Source organism: Tachyglossus aculeatus, chromosome X2, assembly GCF_015852505.1.
Source record: "Tachyglossus aculeatus isolate mTacAcu1 chromosome X2, mTacAcu1.pri, whole genome shotgun sequence".
NCBI lineage: Eukaryota > Metazoa > Chordata > Mammalia > Monotremata > Tachyglossidae > Tachyglossus > Tachyglossus aculeatus.
Genome location: NC_052100.1, coordinates 23,517,733 through 23,538,586, shown reverse-complemented (window position 1 = coordinate 23,538,586; position 20,854 = coordinate 23,517,733). Strand labels below are relative to the sequence as shown.

The 20,854-nt window shown below is 40.7% G+C and overlaps 1 protein-coding gene and 1 non-coding gene across 3 annotated transcripts in view; both read right to left on the bottom strand.

The window, feature by feature from the left end:
• Positions 1-20,854, bottom strand: part of LOC119949523 (desmoplakin) — a 45,663-nt gene that overhangs the window by 11,665 nt on the left and 13,144 nt on the right. For both annotated transcript variants that reach the window (XM_038771373.1, XM_038771372.1), the window contains exons 3-17: positions 20,331-20,479; positions 18,873-19,047; positions 14,606-14,734; positions 13,708-13,758; positions 12,395-12,556; positions 9,737-9,841; positions 9,285-9,380; positions 8,723-8,848; positions 6,832-6,984; positions 5,855-6,009; positions 4,984-5,110; positions 4,170-4,371; positions 3,544-3,770; positions 1,807-1,973; positions 273-411 (exon numbers count right to left, since the gene is read on the bottom strand). In XM_038771373.1, coding sequence (XP_038627301.1) covers positions 273-411; positions 1,807-1,973; positions 3,544-3,770; positions 4,170-4,371; positions 4,984-5,110; positions 5,855-6,009; positions 6,832-6,984; positions 8,723-8,848; positions 9,285-9,380; positions 9,737-9,841; positions 12,395-12,556; positions 13,708-13,758; positions 14,606-14,734; positions 18,873-19,047; positions 20,331-20,479 — 2,163 coding nt within the window. The remainder of the gene's footprint in view (positions 1-272; positions 412-1,806; positions 1,974-3,543; positions 3,771-4,169; positions 4,372-4,983; positions 5,111-5,854; positions 6,010-6,831; positions 6,985-8,722; positions 8,849-9,284; positions 9,381-9,736; positions 9,842-12,394; positions 12,557-13,707; positions 13,759-14,605; positions 14,735-18,872; positions 19,048-20,330; positions 20,480-20,854) is intronic.
• TRNAA-UGC lies at positions 9,582-9,653 on the bottom strand. The gene has a single exon. It is a non-coding gene; the product is annotated as a tRNA-Ala (tRNA).

Genomic DNA, 20,854 nt, shown 5'->3' with positions numbered 1-20,854 from the left:
CAGGAAACCTAAATCACACATTCTTTTTAAAGTTCAGGGAGTATTCTGTTGGCCTTCTTTCGTCAGTTCCCCTTAAATTCTAAATCCTTGGGCTTCTCCAGTTACCTTTAATCTATTTATATTAATATTTGTCTCGCCCTCTAGACTGTGAGCTCGTTGTGGGCAGGAATGTGTGTTTGTTGTTATATTGCACTCTCCCAAGTGCTTAGTATAGTGCTTTGCACACAGTAAGCGCTCAATAAATACGACTGAATCAGCTAATGAATGAATACCTTCAGACCACAGCGGTAAGCTTCCACTTTATCCAGGTCCAGACAAACAGTTTCCTCTTCAGTCAGCCGCGATTCATAAACTTTGAGCATATCTTCTGTTTGCAGAATAGCTTGGAGTAATCCTCTAATTGAACATAAGCTGCAGAAACAAACAGAATGAAAAAAATCGAATTGCCTGAAAAGTGGAATCCCTCCTTTGTTATCTATGCACTTGGATCTGGACACTATTTGATTCATTCATTCAATCATTTACTGAGCGTTTACTGTGTGCAGAGCACAGTACTAAGTGCTTGGAAAGTACAGTTCGGCAACAGATAGAGACAATCCCTACCCAACAACGGGTTCCCAGTCTAGATATTCACCCCACCTTCAGCCCCACAGCATTCATTCATTCAATCGTATTTATTGAGCGCTGTGTGCAGAGCACTGTACTAAGCGCTTGGGGAGTACAAGTTGGCAACATATAGAGACGGTCCCTACCCAACAGCGGGCTCACAGCCTAGAAGCACTTATGTATATATCCATGACTTATTTTAATGTCTGTATTCCCCTCTAGACTGTAAGCTCCTTGTGAGCACAGAATGTGTCTACCTACAATATTCCTGTACTGTACTACGCCAAGCAGTCAGTACAGTTCTCTGCACACAGTAAAACATTCGATAAATACCACTGATTGATAAACTGCTGCAGACAGCTGGAGGTGCCTTATAGTGGCAGAAGCACATCAGCCACGTGGTTCAGTGCTAGGCCAAGTTATGCCCTAGAACATTCCAGATTGAAGACCTTCCCCCGGGACAATTTTCCCTCATGCAAGTTGGCAAAGACTTGGAATTCTCCCACCCATCCCCTCTGTTTCTGGAAAGTGGGGTTTAAAGTGGAGTGGAATATCCTGAAATACAGAAATGGCTACTCCACTAGGCTGTAAGCTCATTGTGGGCAGGGAACTGTCTACCAACTCTGTTACACTGTATTCTCCTAAGCACTTAATACAGTGCTCTGCACACAGTAAATGCTCAATAATCCGACTGACTGACCTAAGCTCTTTTCTGCCTTTTTCCCCCTAGCTGTTGCTCTTGGGCCATCTGCCACCCTGGCCCTTAATTCCACCATCTTCACAAGACTAAGACACAGCTGATTTCCTTTTTTCTGAAAAAGTTTCTGCTGAATGGTTGCTACTGATGGTAATAATAATGATAATATTTGTTAAGCGCTTACTAAATGCCAAACTGTTCTAAGCACTGGGGCAGGTACAATACAATCAATGTCAATAAACGGCATACATGGTTTGATCACTGTTCATGACCAGAAACTATACTCTTAATCCCCAAATCCATTAGAAACTCTGGAAAACATGATCCCATTACCCTGCAGGAACCTGCTAAAAGTCTTTAGTAAGAATCGAGATGGTAACATACAGGGCAAGAGGTGAAAGGAGGAGCCAGTTGGGTAGATAAAGCAAATGAAAATATGCAAATAAAAGGATTATAGAAATGAAAGACATCTAAAACATGGAGTTTTTTTAAAAAAAACTTACCTACTTAAGTAGCCATCAGTAACACCATTAATATTTTCCAGTTTCTGAAACAATCCAAATACCTCAGTCTGTAAATAACAATATTTTTCCGAACCTCTGAAGTTGGCTAACATGTCTTTAAGTTGGTTGAGGAATTCAGCAATTGCTTGCGAATCATTCTGTACACCCTGTTAAAACAGAAGAATCGTTGATATCAGTATATTTATACAGCCAGTTGTACGTTCTTTCTCTAGTTCTTACATCCCATTCATTGATTCAAATTTCAATGTATTAAATGTCAATCAATGGTATTTATTCAGTACTTCTTGTGTTTAGAGCACTGTAAAAAGCACTTGGGAGACTCCAGTACAGTGGAGTTGGTAAATATGATCCCTGTCCACAAAGAGTTCACAGTCCTTCAAGGGTAGTTATAGTTGCTCTAACTTTTTTCCTTCTAGAGAACTAATAAAACACGCAGACAGCAAACTGTGCCAATGCTTAGGGTATAACAACTATTACGTGGCTTGAAATGTTTAATCACTATGGATGTGTCAAGACCATTTACGGGTTTAAAATGATCATTAACAAATGAGAGTTTCTAGACTGTAAACTCATTCTGGGCAGAGAACCTGCCTGTTAATTCTGTGGTACTGTACTCTCCCAAGCTCTTAGTACAGTGTTCTGCACATACTAAGCGCTCAATAAATATCACTGATTGATTGAGAGCAACGTGGCTCAGTGGAAAGAGCACGGGCTTTGGAGTCGGAGGCCGTGGGTTCAAATCCCGGCTCCGCCACTTGTCAGCAGTGTGACTTTGGGCAAGTCACTTCACTTCTCTGGGCCTCAGTTCCCTCATCTGTAAAATGGGGATGAAGACTGTGAGCCCCTCATGGGACAACCTGATTACCTTGTATCTACCCCAGCGCTTAGAACAGTGCTTTGCACATAGTAAGTGCTTAACAAATACCAACATTATTATTATTATTATTATCATTATTATTATAACGTCTGACACCTCCTTCCTCCTACATGCCAATTCTGAGAGAAGTCCATGCCGTGAGAGCTGGAACAGTTTCTCGGAGGGACTAACATCAAATGGGAAGCAGAACTATAAAAACAGAACTGGTGTGTGGACTGGTGTGGACTGCACTCATTCCCTGAGGCCATCTCTGACCTGCATGTTCTACCTGGCAACAGCTCAAACTACCTTTGAGAGTCTGACTGTGGGAGATTTGTTCAAATGTATTAGTTATATAATGCTGATCCTCAAACTAAATCAACAGTGATCAGGTACATCCCCACTTATCAGAACCAACACAGGAGGAGGATAGCTTCTCCCTTGGAGGAAATGATGTGCTCTGTTTTGAAAGGAGGTAATTGTACTGGTTAGAATTTAAGTCCTTCCCCTACTCCCTTTCCTCCACAACACATATATTTAACTTTAAACTCTGTTGCTTCCCTTTACCTGTAATTTATTTTAGTGTCTCTCTCCTCCACTAGATTATTAGCAGAGATCATGACTACTAACTCTTTTGTATTCTCTCAAGCATTTAAAACGGTACCGTGCATTCAGTAAAGGCTTAAAACATACTACTGATTGATGAAGGGAAACATACCAGCATATAAAGAAAATACTATCTCTTATAAACACATTTAAAAACCATTTGTGGGTTAAACTTGAATGCTATGATACATGGTTTTCGTTTGAAAAGAGCAAAAATTCTTAAATGATCATTGGAAGCAGATAAGATTAATTACCTTTAGCTCATTTATTTTCACTGTAATGTGATGAGAAGTGCCTTGATCTGGGATCAGAGGGTTTTTTAGGGTCATCCTACCCTCACAGTGCTCCATCTGCCGACGAATCTTCTGGAGTTCCAGCAGCATCCATGTTTCCTGCTTGTCATTCTCTCTACTGGTTTCAATGACTTGGTTGTGGTTTGTGTCTTTGCAGGAACCAAGATGAGTAATTTCAGTTGTAGTTACTACAAAACACAATGGAACCACGCAGAAATTTAGAAACTCTCCAAGCCTCTGATATAACAAGATATATCCTGCACACTGTTTTGATTTTTATTTTCACTTGTGCAAAAAAATAATGTGTACCCTATATCACTACAAGATAAAGAAAAAATAGGAATTACTAACAGAAGTTGTTTTTATCCAGAATGGCCAACTGCCTTCTTCCTATGAGTTAACTGAGAAGCCACTGTTCTTTGTAGCTTGTAACATGTCTGAGCTAGTCTGGGGTGACTGGTAGTGAAGAGTTTAGGCACCAGGCCTCCTGAAGTCATTTTTACAGTTACCAAGCAGCTAAAAGAAGGAATTTTCATTTGAAAGACACCAAATTGATGACCAAAAAGGGAAAAACACCTTTAACAAACCTGTTTGGTGCTGGTGGTGACCTGGCAGCTGTATAACCAAGGTCTGATAGTACTTCTGAGCATCAGTGAACTGAGTCTGTATTTTCCGTTTGTCATCATCTCCAAACATCTCTGAGCCTTGGCTGTTCCTGATGAATTCTTGGTAATGTACCTCAAGATCAGATATAGTTTTCATGTAATCTTCCTGGCGCATTGTCTTCAGCTGAAAATTGAAGGAGTTGAAAGTGTTAAATCCCAAACATTCGAGAGAGGTAATATGCCAAGCGTTACCAAGCAGTATAAGAGAACTGCTGAAAAACTATGGAGGATGCCAGGTGTCAAGTGTAGACCTCTTAAACTGGAAAGAGGTGTGTTCTGGGTTAGTACTTATGTTTTGTCCCTACCAATAAGAAGCTGGATGTTTTGGACCAAATACTTGGCACCTCAAAGATATGATTTGAAGATATGACTTTCATACCAATAAGAGAGACTGGAAATGAATACTTCCTGAAAAAAATGTCTTGTATACAAAGTGTAACAGTGTAAGAGTTGAATGGTACTCAGCCACGATGACAGGAAACAGAAACAATACACAGTTCGGCCTTTTGTAACACTTCAGACTCACTAGCCTTACTTTATTAATGATCCGCTACTCTATTAAGTTTGAGCAATGGCACCTCCATGCTATTTAACAATACTCTGGTTTCTCCAAACCTGGTACGGACAGACCAGGACCTCCCCTGAAGAGTGCATCTGATGCCTGATAAAAGTTAGTAAGCCATAGCTGGAGTCTTAGATTGATAAAAGGGCAGAGAGAAGAATGGACTATACAAACCTTAGCAATGGTCATTGCCCTGATTTTCTCAATGTCGATCATGCAGTAATGCCAGGACACTAGACTCTTCATGTTGATGTACAGCTGATTCCACAGAGCCAAAATGGCTTCATAATACTGTTCGATTCTGAAAGAGGAGACGAAAGGTGTAGAGATCCAAGGTTAAACTTACGTATTTTATAATCATAGCTGTCAACAAAAAAGCTTGAACTAATATATGTAGACAGGTAATTTTTGGAATTTGGAGTCAATACAAATAATGCTATGGGCAGAGGCACAGTTACAATTAAGCAATAAAATAATTCAACTGTAAAAGCCATTCCTATCTGGGTATTCTTTCTCCCAAATGTGTGAGCCAAGTGAAAGGTCCAGTAGCGGCTTTGGGGAGGGACACTTGGGAACCACACAGAGACCACAAATCTGAAATCCTGTCCAATCAGTCAATCAATGGTAGTTACTGAGTGCTTACTATATGCAGAGTACTGCACTAAGCTCTTGGGAAGAGGGCAATACAACAGAACTGGCAGACAAGCTCCCTGCCCAAAATGAGCTTACAGTCTAGAGGGGGTGCTCAGTGTTCTCCTACCTATTAAACAGTCTGTGCTTTCTTAAACTTATGGAAAAGAAAAAGAAACTGAAATATTAAATGTCCTATTTACTTACAGAGCCCCAAAATTAATCTAAAATGGCCCCAAATGACGTTTTTCCCTAGGGCGACTAGTATACTAAAGGTGCCACTGGGTGGCGTCTGTCACTTTAAAAAAAAAAAAATACAAAGCTCCGGAGGAATTTCAGAGCCCACTCAGAGAAAGATGCACTGTCCAGACACCCATCCCTTGCCTCTCAGGTGATGGGCAATACCACAACTTACTTGGAAGAAAGATCCACAGCTAGGGGATTTGGAGGAGGAATAATCAGGCCAACCGAAGGCACTAGCATGTCCACGCCGCCTGGGCCAGTCACATACCACTTACTCCGTTCATTATTGTCTTTCAAAATGCACTCATCTCCTTTGTGTACTATTTTCTGTAGGAAAGACAGAATAAATATTTGGACTTCCTTCTAAAGTTTAAGCACACTCACTCTTCCCCACTGTTATATTATTGTTACATAAATTAAACTCAAATGAATTAGATTGACACACACTTTCTCCCCAAAAGTCTAAACTACTAAGGAAACAAATCTATAGTCCCCAAGGAGAGTACAGGCGGGAAAGCTCCCCTACAAGTTATCTTATTGTTTATTTGCTTGGTTATTTGGGTTTCTAGTGTCTAGATCAGAGGGTTTACTTGACATAAGTGGCATAACACTAACAAAAGTATTTCAACAAAAATATCTTCCTTGTTGACACTTTATGCTTAAAACAGGGAAACAAAGACAACTTTGCCACTGGTAAAGCAATTTGGAAATATCTAAATAACTGCTTTATGTATGGTTTTGATGTTCATGTGACTGTCAAATATCATGCAGAATTTTTGTGTTGCACTGAATTTGTCTGGACAATTCTCACTTTTATATTCTCATCTTTTGAGGCAATGAAAATGAATGGCATTCTTACTTCTTTGTGTCATTGTTTCTATGCATATACGCATATGCTAAACCATAATTTCTAAAAAACACTTTCATCTGAAACTACGCAATTTAGACGAAAGTATATATGAAGAATCTGAATTAACCATGCAATTTTGCTAATGAAGACCTTGCAAATGGTCTTCAGTTATAAGTGCAAAATATATTCCCTCTGGAATAACCTGAAATACTAGTTTAAATACTGCCTTCTTGCCAGTCACTATCCAAAGATTAAAGGACATAGTGTTTCATCTTTGCAAATAATTCCGAACAACTCACCTGATCCTGTTTGTAGTCACAGAGCGCCCTGAGAATAATAGGCTTATTGCTCCTATAGTCTGGGTTCCGGGGTTTCAGCTGCACAATCTTCTTGGATTTGTTTACTAAATTCTGCACCTGGCGTTTATATTCAAGGATTTTCTCTCGTTCTTTCTGCAAGTTAAATTTCATTTTTAAAATAAGGTGCTTTTCAACTTTTTCTGTAAAGACTCACCAATAGAAAACAAGTAGCAGTTCTTATATTTATGCTAACTATACACTCACTCTAAAAAATTTTTTTAAAGGAGTCTGAGAGACTTAAGATAAATCACTTGTAAATTATTTTCCTCAACTGCAATCAAAAAGGCAAAAGAGAATCCACGTATAAGGGTATAAGGATTTCCTTAACTTGAAAGAAATCTTCAGGAGTTGACAGTCTCTAGACTGTGAGCTCGTTGTGGGCATGGACTCTCTCTCTTTATTGCTGTATTGTACTTTCCCAAGTGCTTAGTACAGTGCTCTGCACACAGTAAGTGCTCAATAAAAACAACTGAATGAATTGAATGAATGAAGGAATCGAAAGAGATCAAAACACTAATCGATTGCTTTGTTTCATCTGTGACACTTTTGTACCTCTCTCCAGATAGTATGATTCACTGAAAATGTACCTATGCACAGAGATTCTGAGAGTCCTAAATATATTCGGAAAATTGATCTTCACAGTTGTTTGCTCTAACCAGCGTGGCTTTGGAGTCAGAGGTCATCGGTTAATTCATTCATTCAGTCAATCGTATTTATTGAGCACTTACTGTGTGCAGAGCACTGTACTAAGCGCTTGGGAAGTACAAGTTGGCAACATATAGAGACGGTCCCTACCCAACAGTGGGCTCACAGTCTAGAAGGGGGAGACAGAACAAAACAAAATCCTGGCTTCGCCACTTGTCAGCTGTGTGATTTTGGGCAAGTCACTTAACTTCTCTGTGCCTCAGTTACCTCATCTGTAAAATGGGGATTGACTGTGAACCCCACGTGGGACAACCTGATCACCTTGTAAACTCCCCAGCACTTAGAACAGTGGTTTGCACATAGTAAGTCATTAATAAATGCTATTATTATTATTATTATTAGCCCCATTGTTCATATCCAACTGCCTGGAATTCCCTCTTCCTTCAAACCTGCCAAATAACAACTCACCAAACCTCTTCTGAAATCTTACCACCTTCAGTATGCTTTGCCTAATTAATTTTACTTTTTTAAATGGTATTTGTTAAGCACTTACTATGTGCCAAACACTGTTCTAAGCACCAGGGAAGGTACTAGTTAATTAGGCTGGACACAGTCTCTGTCCTGCATGGGGCTCACAGTCTAAGTAGACAGGAGAACAGGTATCCCCATTTTGCAATTGAAGAAACTGAGGCATAGAGCAGTGACTTGCCCATGGTCATCTAGCAAATGATTGGCAGAGGTGGGATTAGGACCCACATCCTTCCAACTCCCTGGCCCATGCTCTCTCCGTTAGGTTATGCTGCTTCCTAAACTTTACTCTCCCTCAAACACATGTACTTATGTACTTGGACCCACTTCTAGCACTTAAACTTGTTGATCTGCATATTCCACTTAAACAGTTATACATTTATCCATCTGTTTTCTTTTTCCTCCTACCTGTAAAGAATTCCTTATCTGTGTCACCCATTGTACTGCAAGCTCCTTGAAGGCAGGGATTGTGTCCCTGAAATCTACTGTATTTTCCCAACCACTCAGTTCAGTGCTTGGCACACAGTAGATGCCCAATACTTATATTGAATGATTATTTTATTTTCTAATTCCATTGATACTATACATAAATAATAAATAAAAAGAGATGTTCCAAGTGAGAGGTGTTCCTACTGCCTTGAATTTTCTCTCAGAATACCTCTAGTTCCTTGATCTGTTCCAGCAAGCGCTGAAGTGACATATTTTTATCACAGGTATACTTCTTCCTGATGGAATCCTGTAGACCTTTCAGATATGCTTCAGTTGACTGGGCCTCTTCAAAAAACTATCAGAAAGGATAGTGATCAGAGTTTAATCAATCTTTAGAATAACTTAATGGCAGATTAAAAAAAAATCACTCGTATTCCTTCACTAAGGAAGAGTTGCATAACTTAGAATTTATGTTGCAGGAATTTAAAATTAACACAAAAACAGATAACTACATGAAAATTTTAATGCAGAATAATATTTTTCATTAAAGCAAGGTCTTTTTCTGGTATCCCCGTTCCTGCTTTGCCTCAGGTAAGGGGAGAGATATGGATTGCATTCAACTTTCCATGATCTGACTCCTGAAAATTTATACTCTTCTAAATAGATGTCAGGAAATATATCCTGAAGTACTAATGGAGCGATTTGGACTTAATTATTTTCCAAAAGCAATATCCAATATGAAGTTCTATGCTCTGATAGAGAAGTTAATTACAGCTCCACAAAAATCTCACCTGAAAATAAGCAGAATTTTCCTTTAGATGAACATCAATGCATTTGGTAATCTGAAGAATCCAACTCCACTGAGTCTGCAGAGTATCCATATAGGCCTGCAAGTATTAAATGTAGCATTACTACAGTTGCAGTAGATTGGAAGACACTTGTTTTTAAAAATATACATTTCAAAACCACAAACATTCCATTTCATTGAAATGAAGAAAAATTTTCCCATTTAATAATAATAATAATAATAATGGTATTTGTTAAGCGCTTACTATGTGCAAAGCACTGTTCTAAGCGCTGGAAAAAAGTGGAGATGCTGGGGATTGAACCTGGGGCCTCATACATGCAAAGCATGCGCTCTACCACTGAGCTACATCCCCTGATTGATTTGATTTCAAATCAAAAAAGAAGCATCCATGAAGCATGTCAGTTTTACCCACATTGCTAAAATGGAAACACCTACCTCGATTTTATCTGAAGCAGGGTGCTGATTCAGGACAAGTTGGTCACTTTCTTGCTTAAGCTTGTTTAGTTCTTTTTCCTTAACCTCGAGCTGGCTCATGCGTACCTATTAAGTAAAAAAGAGTAAAAGAATCAGTCAGTTAATTGTATTTATTGAGCACCTACTGTATGCAAAGCACTGGACTAAGCATTTGAGAGAGTCCAATATGACAATATAAAACACACATTCCCTGCCAACAATGAGCTTACAGTCTAGAGGGGGAGACAGACATTAACATAAGTGCTGTGGGGCTGGGAGGGGGGGGATGAACAAAGGAAGCATATCAGGGCGACGCAGAAGGGAGTGGAAGAAAAGGAAAAGAGGGCTTAGTCAGAAAGACCTCTTGGAGGAGATGGGCCTTTAATAAGGCTTTGAAAGGGGTAGAGGAATTGTCTGTTGGACACAAAGAGGGAAGTCATTCCAACTCAGAGGAGGACATGGGTGAGGGGTGAGTGGTGAGACAGACAAGATCAGGGAATAATGAGAAGGTTAGCATTAGAGGAGCAAAGTGTGACGGCTGAGTTGTAGTACGAAAGAAGCAAGGTGCTTTAAGATGGGGCAAGGTGACTGAGGGCTTTAAAGCTGATGGAAAGGAGTTTCTTTTTGATGCAGAGGTAGATGGGCAACCACTGGAAGTTCTTAACGAGTCGGGAAATATTGCCTGAACATTTTTGTAGAAAAATAATCTGGCCAGAAGAATGAAGTATGGACTGGAGTGGGGAGAGACACGAGGCTGGGATGTGAGCAAGGAGGCAGACATAGTAATCAAGGCGGGATACGATAAGTACTTGGATTAATAGCAGTTGGATGGAGGAAAGGGTGATTTTAGCAATGTTGTGAAGGTTGAAACAACAGAATTTAGTGGTGGATTGACTATGTGGGCTGAAAGAGAGGATCGAAGACAACTCCAGGGTTATGGGCTCGTGAGACAGAAAGGATGGTGGTGCCATCTAGTGAGGCGAAAGTCAGGGGAAGTACAGGGTTAGTGTGGGAAGATAAATGAGTTCTGTTTTAGTTAAGTTTGAGATGATGCCAGGACACCCAAGTAGAGATGTCTTGAAGGCAGGAGGAAATACGAGACTGCAGAGAGGGAGAGAAATCAGGGCTGGAGATGTAGATTTGGGAATCATCTGCATAGAGGTGGTAGTTGAAGTCATGTGAGCGAATTCATTCAATCATATTTACTGAGCACTTACTGTGTGCAGAGCACTGTACTAAGCACTTAATGAGTTCTCCAAGGGAGTGGGTGTAGATGGAAAATAGAAGGGGACCCTGAACTGAACCTTGAAGGACTCCCACAGTTAGGGGATGGGAGGCAGAGGAGGAGCCCACGAAAGAGACTGAGAGGCCAGAGAGATAGGAGGAAAACCAGAAAGGATAGTGTCAGTGAAGCCAAGGTTGGATAATGTTTCCAGAGGGGGATGGTCAACAGTGTTGAAGACAGCTGAGAGATCTAGGAGATCATTTGCGACCTTTGAGAAGGCAGTTTCTGTGGAGTGAAGGGGACAGAAGATAGATTGAAAGAAGAGAATTGGAGGAGAGGAACTTGAGAGAGCGGGTGTAGAAAACTCATTCATGGAGTTTGGAGAGGAATGGTAGAAGGGAGATGGGGTGATAACTGTAAGGAACCATGGGGTCAAGGGAGGTTTTTTTTTAAGGATAGGAGAGACATGGACATGTTTGAAAGCAGTGGGGAAGCAGCCACTGGAGAGTGAACAGTTGAAGTGGTGGCTGGGTGGAGGGGAGAGGCAAGTGTTTTGATAAGGTGAGAAGGGATAGGGTCAGATGCAGGGGTGGAGGGGGTGGATTTTGAGAAGGCAGGAAATTTCCTCAAGATATTGCTGGGAAAGAAAGACAGGAGAGTTGAAGAAGGGGAGAAGGAGGGAGGGACTGAAGAGGGGCAGGGGAAATTTTAGCCAATCCTCCAAGGCAAGCCAACACACACCCTTCCTTCTGTCAATCAGTCATACTTATTCAGCGCCTTCTGTGTGCAGAACACTATACTAAGTGCTTGGGAGAGTAGAATATAACAGAGTTAATAGACATGTTCCTTGCCTACAACAAGCTTGCGGTAAGCAACAGAGCTTACGAATCTACAGTCTAGTCTTCTACCATTCCCTTACTCCTGGGCAGGGAACCTGTCTGCTAACGCTGTTGTATTGTACTCTCCTAAGCACTTAATACAGTGCTGTGCACATTACAAGTGCTCAATAAATACCACTGATTGATTGACTCAAGAAAGTAATTATAATATTCTTGAAGCAGGGAATGTATGTTGGCTTCTGTGGTTCTCTTCCAAGCACTCAGTGTATTGCTCCGTACCCAGGAGGCACTCAATAAATACTATCAATTGACTGAAAAAAGAGATTGTATTTTGAGCAGACATTCAGTAACACCATGATTCTTGCTGCTCCAAAACTAAAGAGTGAAATTTATGATATCAACACTCCCTTTCTCCTTATAACAAAAGAACTGAACGGCAAGTGATCTCTACCGAAGTTGAGTGTAAACTGCTAATTCAATTGTCCCGAAGAACGTTCTCAATATTTCAACTCTAGGCCTGCCCAATTAGCAAATTTTAAGCAGAGGTCCACAGGACGCCTTGGGACTGGTGCTTACAGAGAAAGCTTCTTGTTTCTGGGCTATGTTTGTGTTCCGGTCACTCCAGTCATAGAGCAGCTCCTCTTCCTCACAGTCGTTAATCCACATGATTTCCCGGGAAGTCGCTTGGATGATGCTTTGAAGCTGACGTAAATGATCCATCCTTTCAAAAGAGGATTTCTACAAAGGAATTTCAAGACAGTAGCATTGAAAAGATCAAATGTAAAGCAAAAAACAAAAACAAAAACACAGAAAACAATTAAAAACAATTTGGGTCTCTCTAATTAAAAAACATCATTATGTTGAAAAATAAATACCCTCACAAATGAGGCAGCAGAATTAGGAAGGATCTAAAAGACTACTTAAGTTTCCCTCTGATTGAACTGAATGTAATTGTTGGAGGCTGCAAAGAGAAGGGGAGTTGGATTGCCAAAGAGAGGTATTGACTTACTAAAAAAAAAAAAAAAAAAAAAAAAAAAAAAAAAAAAAAAAAAAAAGACCAAGAACTCATTCCCATCTCAACTTCAACAGGACTAGAAATGAGTTGAAGTTACCACAGTTAAATAATCCCAGAGTACTATAAGGATTTATATTAATGCTTCTGACAAACAGTAAATAAAAGCCAAAAACATAGAAACTAGAAAAGGTATAGAAATGAATACATCTGTTTCTCCTAAGATTCACCTAATACTATGGGAGGTGTTTTCATATTCTGTTGACAAAGACAACCTTCTACAAAGAAAACAAGTCTTACAGTTCTTGACTTTCATTTAATAAAAGGAATTTAGCAGCATAGAAAGTCCACGATGTAAAGCTTCTTCAATTTACTTTCATCTCCCCAAGTTTTACACTTGTCTTCCTCTTAAGTTCTTATCACACTGAGCTAAAAATAATAATTGTGGTATTTGTCAAACACTTGCTAAACGTCAAGCGCTTACTATAAGCTCTGGGGAAGATACAAGATAATCAGGTTGGACACAATCCCTGTCCCAAATGGGGCACACAGTCTAAGCAGGAGAGAGGACAGATATTGAAACCCAGGAAACTGAGGCACAGAGAAGTAAAGTGACTTGCCCAAAGTCACAGGGCAGACAAATGGCAGAGCTGAGATTAGAACCCCAGTCCTCTGAGTTCCACGATATAATGTATTTCACTAAATTTGCAAGGCAAACATATTACTACTACACTTTAAAAGATAGTTAAAAATGCAGTCCACATCCTGATTGAATATGAAAACAAAAACACCCAATGTTCTGCAATGTTCCTTAATTTCACCAATTCCTACAGGACTCAGGCACAGGTTTCTTGCACTATGGAAAAAAGAGGCTTACCAGCAGGTTTTCATACTCTTCCTCCAGTTGGTAGATTGCAGCCTTTTCACGCTAGGGAAAAAAAACCCAAAGCAGGATGGTTACTCTTTTAACCCTTCTGGGGAGTGTTCATTCTGTGGCTGAGAGTGCTTTTTGGCTACAGAGATTTCATCAAAGGAGAATCTTCTGCAAGACTCCAAAGCTCTCAGGTGGCCCAAATGGCTTGGTGACAAAAGGTTTGATTCCTTCTAGAGGTAGGACATCTATATTGTCCCCGCTTCCTTTCATTTACCCCTTTGTGTCTCTCAGAGAAGTGAAAAATCATAGTCATGGGAGCATGATAATGACCAGTAGTGGGTGAGACACAAAATCTGTTCCTGAGTACCTCTGGTCCAGGAGGGAGATGATGGGTTAATCGATGGGGCCAGGAGAGAGGATGACACAGTTGGGATACAATAAGAGGTTAATGTGGTGTCCACACAGAATCAGCTCTAAATTTTAGCGGGACTGAAGATGATTGATCAAGAAACAATTTTAATCCTTAACAATAGGCGAGTAAAACCTTTCCTGTAGGACTGACCTTATTAATGTAATATCTTTCTTATTTTTCACGTCACAGATTTCCCCTTTTGGCTGCCCACCCCAACAGACACTGGATTACTTAACTCAACCACAGTGGTGCCCCAATCCAAGTCAACCCTTATATGGGTTGTGTGTGGAAGCCATTAGCCATTAATTCCAACTCAGATTTTGACACTCTTTAGGGCCCCTATCTGTTTCTGCTTCCTTGTTCGTAAGAATTTTATGAATTTAACAGCAGCCCAGGAGAATGAATGTGCAAACATGGATGTGAAAACCTTTTACTCAAACACAAAGTGATTACTGAAATTGGAAAGCATTTTTTTAAAGAGAACGTTACCAGGTCTGCTTTAATTTTGTCCAGCTGCCAGCGGTAGTCTCCAATTGCATTGTGAACACTTCTGTGACTGCTGATTTGCTGTTCTACTGAGGCTGCATCCACACCCCATGTCACCATATCCATTTCAGCCTACAAAAGAGAGAAAAAGTAATTTTTTCTTCGTTTCCAATCCCATTGCCATTAAGTTTTAATTACCTACATGAATAATCAGTGAATTGCAGATATCAGATGTATAAAACTTGGGAAAAGGGAATACAGAAAAAGAATAATAAAAATAAGGTCTCTTCTTCCTGGTAGATTTTTATTTTAATGGTATTTGTTGCCAGGCCCTAAACACTGGGGTAGATACAAGATAATCAGGTAGGACAGAGTCCATGTCCTACATGGGGCTGAAAACTTTAATCCTTATTTTCTAAATGAGGCAACTGAGGCACAGAGAAGTTCAGTGACTTACCCAAGGTCACACAGCAGACAAGTGGTAGAAAGGGATTAGAACCCAGATCATTTGACTCCCAGGCCTGTGTTCTTTCCACTAGTCCTTGCTCCTTAAATACTTTAAATTCTCTGAACCCACAATGTCCCAAAGAGAGTGCCCTAAAACCTTCAGGATCCTCCATAGTAGAGCTGTGTAAGGCCAAAGTTTCAAAGCTTGACCCAATTTAAGCCCTGCCCAGCCCTAGCCTGATGGTCAGGCTAAAATTTGGGAGCCAACCTTCCAGAACACTGAATTTTTTTTTTTTACAGGCTTAACAGCAGCTGTGATATATCATGATTGGCTTCTTTAAGGGGCTGTAGCCCCACCGATGCTTGACAGGCAATTTTGATTGGGCAAGTCTGTGACTGTGTTCACTGGCCCCTGTACACACACACACACACACACACAATATTTGTTAAGTGCTTACTATGTGCTAAGTACTGCACTAAGCACTGGGGTAGATATAAGATAATCAGTCTGAGGGAGAACAGGTACTGAGTCCCCATTTTGCAGATGAGGGAACTGAGGCCAAGAGGTCACACAGCAAGTGAGTGGCAGAGCCAGGGTTAGAACCCAGGCCCTCAGACTCCCAGTCTCTTTCCATTAGGCCACAGTGCAACTGCCCCACTAAAAGAGCTACTAATGCTGTTGTTTCAGATTAAATCCTTTGCAGGCATCTCAAATCCACAATTTTCATTTTAAGGGAGAAAAATAATCATCTATTCAGTCAACTATATTTACTGGGTGTCCATCCTGAGCATTCTATCTGGAGACCAAGGGTCACATCAACTCACTCTACTGTACTCTCCCACACAGTTCAGTGCTCTGCACACAGTAGGTCCTCAATAAATACTATGGATTTATACATATGTGCATACATACATACATACACACATACTACATAACTACTGTGAGACACTTAAGGTGCTCACTTTCAGCCACTTTCTCCCCCTCTAGACTGTAAGCTTGCTGTGGACTTGAAATGTGTCTGCCAGCTCTACTCTCCCAAGTGCTTAGTACAGTGCTCTGATTGAGCAAGTTTGTGTGATTAAGCATTTTGGAAGACACATGATGCATGTTGTACTGAGCTACACCTATGCTCAGTCAGAGTTGGAAAAATTCCAGGCACTGAAGCCATTTCAGAGTCTGACATTTCAAAGTAACATGGGACTCTAACCCTTATCAGCTACTGCGAGAAGAGTTCAAAGCTCACTGGGCAAGGAAATGTGTGCCAGCATTTAATGAGGTAGTATGACTTCACCTCACTCCTCTAAAAGCTAACCTTGTGAACTTAATCCAGTGTAGGGAATCTGGCTTTTCCTTGTAAATGTAGGAGAAGCTATGCTTATCAGCTGGGCTTTGAAACTGGGTCTCTTGAGAGTGAAATGCAAACTCTGGGGCAGTGGGTTAAGTGAGGGAAGATAAGAAGTTGAGGATGGGAGAAAAAAAGAGCATAACCAAGCAGGTAAATACTAAGATAACTTCTGCTGCCTGTATTCTCCATGGGGACTATAGTTTGAATAGTAAATCAGAAATCAAATGCATTCTAATCTGGGTTTCACAGACTCGCAGATAACCTTAAGAAATATCAGCCACACAGACATGGCCCAGTTAGAGAAACAATAATTCTCACATTCATTAAAAAATAACTGTGGTATTTGTGAAGTGCATACTATGTGTCAAGCACTGCTCTAAGCACTGTAGAAGATACAGGATAATCAGGCCAGACACAGTCCCTGTCCCACACAGGGCTCATAATCTAAGTAGGAGGGGAATGGGTATTGAATTCCCCCTTTACAGATGAGGGAACTGAGGCACAGAGAAGTTTCAAGTTGCCCTAAATCCCACGGCAGGCACGTGGCAGATCCGAGATTAGAATCCAGGTCCTCTGACCCCCAGGCCTATACTCTTTCCACTCGGTCAGACTTTTCCTCTAAAAATGTCAAGGGCCTTTGCTAACTGGGCACATCCTATTAGTGATCCACTCTGATAATACACATTGCCTGTTCAATTGTTATCAATAATATCCAGGGGATTGCCTCTCTCTAAATAGTGCCAGTTTTCAACAGATTTATTCCTGTTCAAAAACTTCAGGACTGAGCCCCAACATGATGAATGAAAGTGTCTGAGATCACTGATCCTGAAGCTCATTCTTCTATTATATTTGATTAACCACCAAAGGAACTATTTTATCTCAGAACTAAAAGCCACACCTCATGTTGCAAATGCAAGGCTAATATTCTTCAGTAGCATAATGCTACACAAAACTCTCACCAAGTGGGGAATGTTATGCAATTTAAGTTAAAGGTTGTTAAGGCTATTATGTTAAGACACTGATAATCCCTGACCCTTAAAACCATGTCAGAACAACTCACTTGCAAATTCTCCCCCAAATAATCCCCCACTGTTGCAGAACTATGGCACTAGGTAATTAGTCGGCATCACAAAATCCCCATGTTCTTCATTATGTATTTCATTTGCCACCTGTTAATTGCAATGGCCAATTACTATTTAAAACTGTATCAGCCTCCTCTCTGATCTCCCATCCTCTTGTCTCTCCCTACTTCAATCCATACTTCACGGCGCTGCACGGACTGTCTTTGTCCAGAAACGCTCTGGACAATGTTACTCCCCTCCTCAAAAATCTCCAGTGGCTACCAATCAACTTACGCATCAGGCAGAAACTCCTCACCCTTGGCTTCAAGGCTCTCCATCACCTCGCCCCCCTTCTCTCCTTCTACAGCCCAGCCCGCACCCTCCGCTCCTCTGCTGCTAATCTCCTCACCGTGCCTCGTTCTCGCCTGTCCCGCCATCGACCCCCGTCATCCCCCTGGCCTGGAATGCCCTCTCTCCCAACATCTGCCAAGCTAGCTCTCTTCCTCCCTTCAAGGCCCTACTAAGAGCTCACCTCCTCCAGGAGGCCTTCCCAGACTGAGCCCCCTCCTTCCTCTCCCCCTCCTCCCCCTCTCCATCCCCCCAGCCTTACCTCCTTCCCTTCCCCACAGCACCTGTATATATGTATATATGTTTGTACATATTTATTACTCTATTTTACTTGTACATATCTATTCTATTTATTTTATTTTGTTAATATGTTTGGTTTTGTTCTCTGTCTCCCCCTTCTAGACTGTGAGCCCACTGTTGGGTAGGGACCATCTCTATATGTTGCCAACTTGTACTTCCCAAGCGCTTAGTACAGTGCTCTGCACACAGTAAGCGCTCAATAAATATGATTGATTGATTAAAACAGAAAAAACAGTAATTGAGCTAAAAAAATAATACTCTTTAGAAACTCCAGTTCCAAAATAAGGTCAGTACAAATTTCAAAACTCAGTATTTTGCTTCAGTCCCACACCAGTCTCAGAGCAACTGCATATAAAGACAACTGTCTACAGAAGTTAGTTGAACAGCACTTCAAAACTGGACTACCTGGTTATGATGTATTCTCCCCTCCTCCAAATATTTTTCTTTTTTTTAAGCACAATCTGGCACACAGATGCAAACCTGACAAAATCTCAAATTCAAAACAAACAATTTATGGAACAATTTCTGATGCAACATATGAAATGTGGGGGCTAAATGTTCCACACTCGCCACTAAGCTAGGCCTTTTAAAAATATATTTATGCAAATAGGCAAATGCTACCAATCTTTCATTCAAACTAACTTAAGTTCCCGGTTTTCACAGCTGCCCTTAAATAAAAAATAAACAACCTAATCCTTTCTGCATTTCCTTTGGATAACTAATGGCCCCCAAGGCATTGTTTCAAGCCCCTCAAACCCGTTGACTTACCTTTTGCTGTCTCATCCACCCCAGACATTCACTGGTGAGCCGTTTGGTGTATTCGTCCCACCCTGAGCCACTCTGACAGGTGTACCCTCCGCCACCCTTGGAGCTGGCCTTCCGAACACGGGGACCACTGATGGCTTTGTAGAGGGCCCTCATTTGCTCTTGAAGTTGAAGCAGTCTGCAGAGGAGAGAGACATAATCTCGCATGAAGAGAGTATTCTGAGAAACAGGTTGACTATGCAAATTTCCACTTTTCTTTCCTGGGTCTCCGCTAATCAATACACTTATAAGACAAAAATCCTGTCTACAAATTTATGAGAAGCAGCATGGCCTATGGAAAGAGTACAGGTCTGGGAGTCAGAAGACCTGGGTTCTAATCCTGGCTCTTCCGACTGCTTACTGTGTGACCTTGACGAAGTCACTTTTCTGTGCCTCAGTTTCCTCAACTGCAAAATGGGGACTAAATCCTATACCCTCCTACTTAGACTGTGAGTTCCATGTGGGACAGGGGCTGTCCAGTGTAATAAACTTTTATCTACCCCAGTGCTTGACACACAGTAAGCAATAAAAAATTTTTTTTGGTCAATATATGTATTAAAATCCTGAATAAAAATCGATCATCAAATTAAGATGGATTGTGAGGGCCTCTCTTTGTGGCCTATTTCCAATGGGTCTTAAATAGTAGCAGTAGTAGTAGTAGCAGCAATAGTATTTTTTAAACATTTACTATGTGCAGAGCACTCTAAGTGCTGGGAAAGAATGCAGAGGTGGGAATTAGAGTCTCTATGCTTAGGGAGGCTCACAATCTAGACAATCTTGAGAACAAGTACAAGAAAACCAGCACAGGACTGAGATTTTTTTAAGGGTAAATAGCTCACATATGTGATCATTAAACTAACTCAAAAAAGAACTGATTTTTGAGAATTCAAGGATGACGATATCTTTATCTGACCCTTAAAATGGAAAGTAAAGTTATCTTAAAAGGAAACAAATGGGCTATTAAGATCACCTATTGAAAACAGAAACCACAGACACTCAACTAGTGGTAAAACATCTCTTGAATTTTGAGGCTTCACTCTTTTCATTCATTCATTCAATCAATCACATTTGTTGAGCACTCCTCTGTGTGCAAAGCACTGTACTAAGAGCTTGAGAGTACAATTTAGCAATAAACAGACACAATCCCTGCCCACAAAGAGCTTACAATCTAAAGGGGATCCTGTTGCTTTATATCTCTTCTGAAACCAGATAATTTCACAGTATATCATAATGGTGTACACCAACAACAATTTATTCCCTCAAATACCCCAGGTACAAATCCCACAAAGATGAACTTTTCCTAAAACATACTTGTACTCTGAACTAGGAAGAAGTGTCATAACGTTAGCAGTAGAATCGAGATACTGAATTTTTAAATATGGATGTCTAAATCTTTCTCTCATCATTCGTGAATGGCATTACCTTTTCTGATAGGCATCACAAGGCTGTCCCATTTGTCTCATCTCTCTGATCAAGCTATCAGTGATGTCCATTTGGTCATTGGCCTGAGCAAAACACTCATCCAATTCTCTGCTCCTACCAAGCTGTATACCATCTCCATATTTCAGCTCCTGAAAGAGATGCAAAATACGTAAATTGCAGCACTTATTCTTGCACTTTCCTTTAGAACCTAGCAGAGTGCTATTTGTACTTCCAGAAGACAGAGAAATGACATGATTTTCCCAGTATCAGCACTAACAAGGCAGCCATTTGTCCTATCTTTTAAGTGAAAGATTAGTTTTCCACTGGTCTGTCCTGTCTTGGGACAATGATAATAATAATAATAGTATTTGTTAAGTGCTTACTATGTGCCAAGCACTGTTCTAAGCACTAGGATAGATACAAGATAATCAGGTTGGACATAGTCCCTGTCCCACATGAGGCTCACAGATGAGGTAACAGGCACCAAGAAGTGACGTGACTTGCCTACGGTCACATGGCAGACA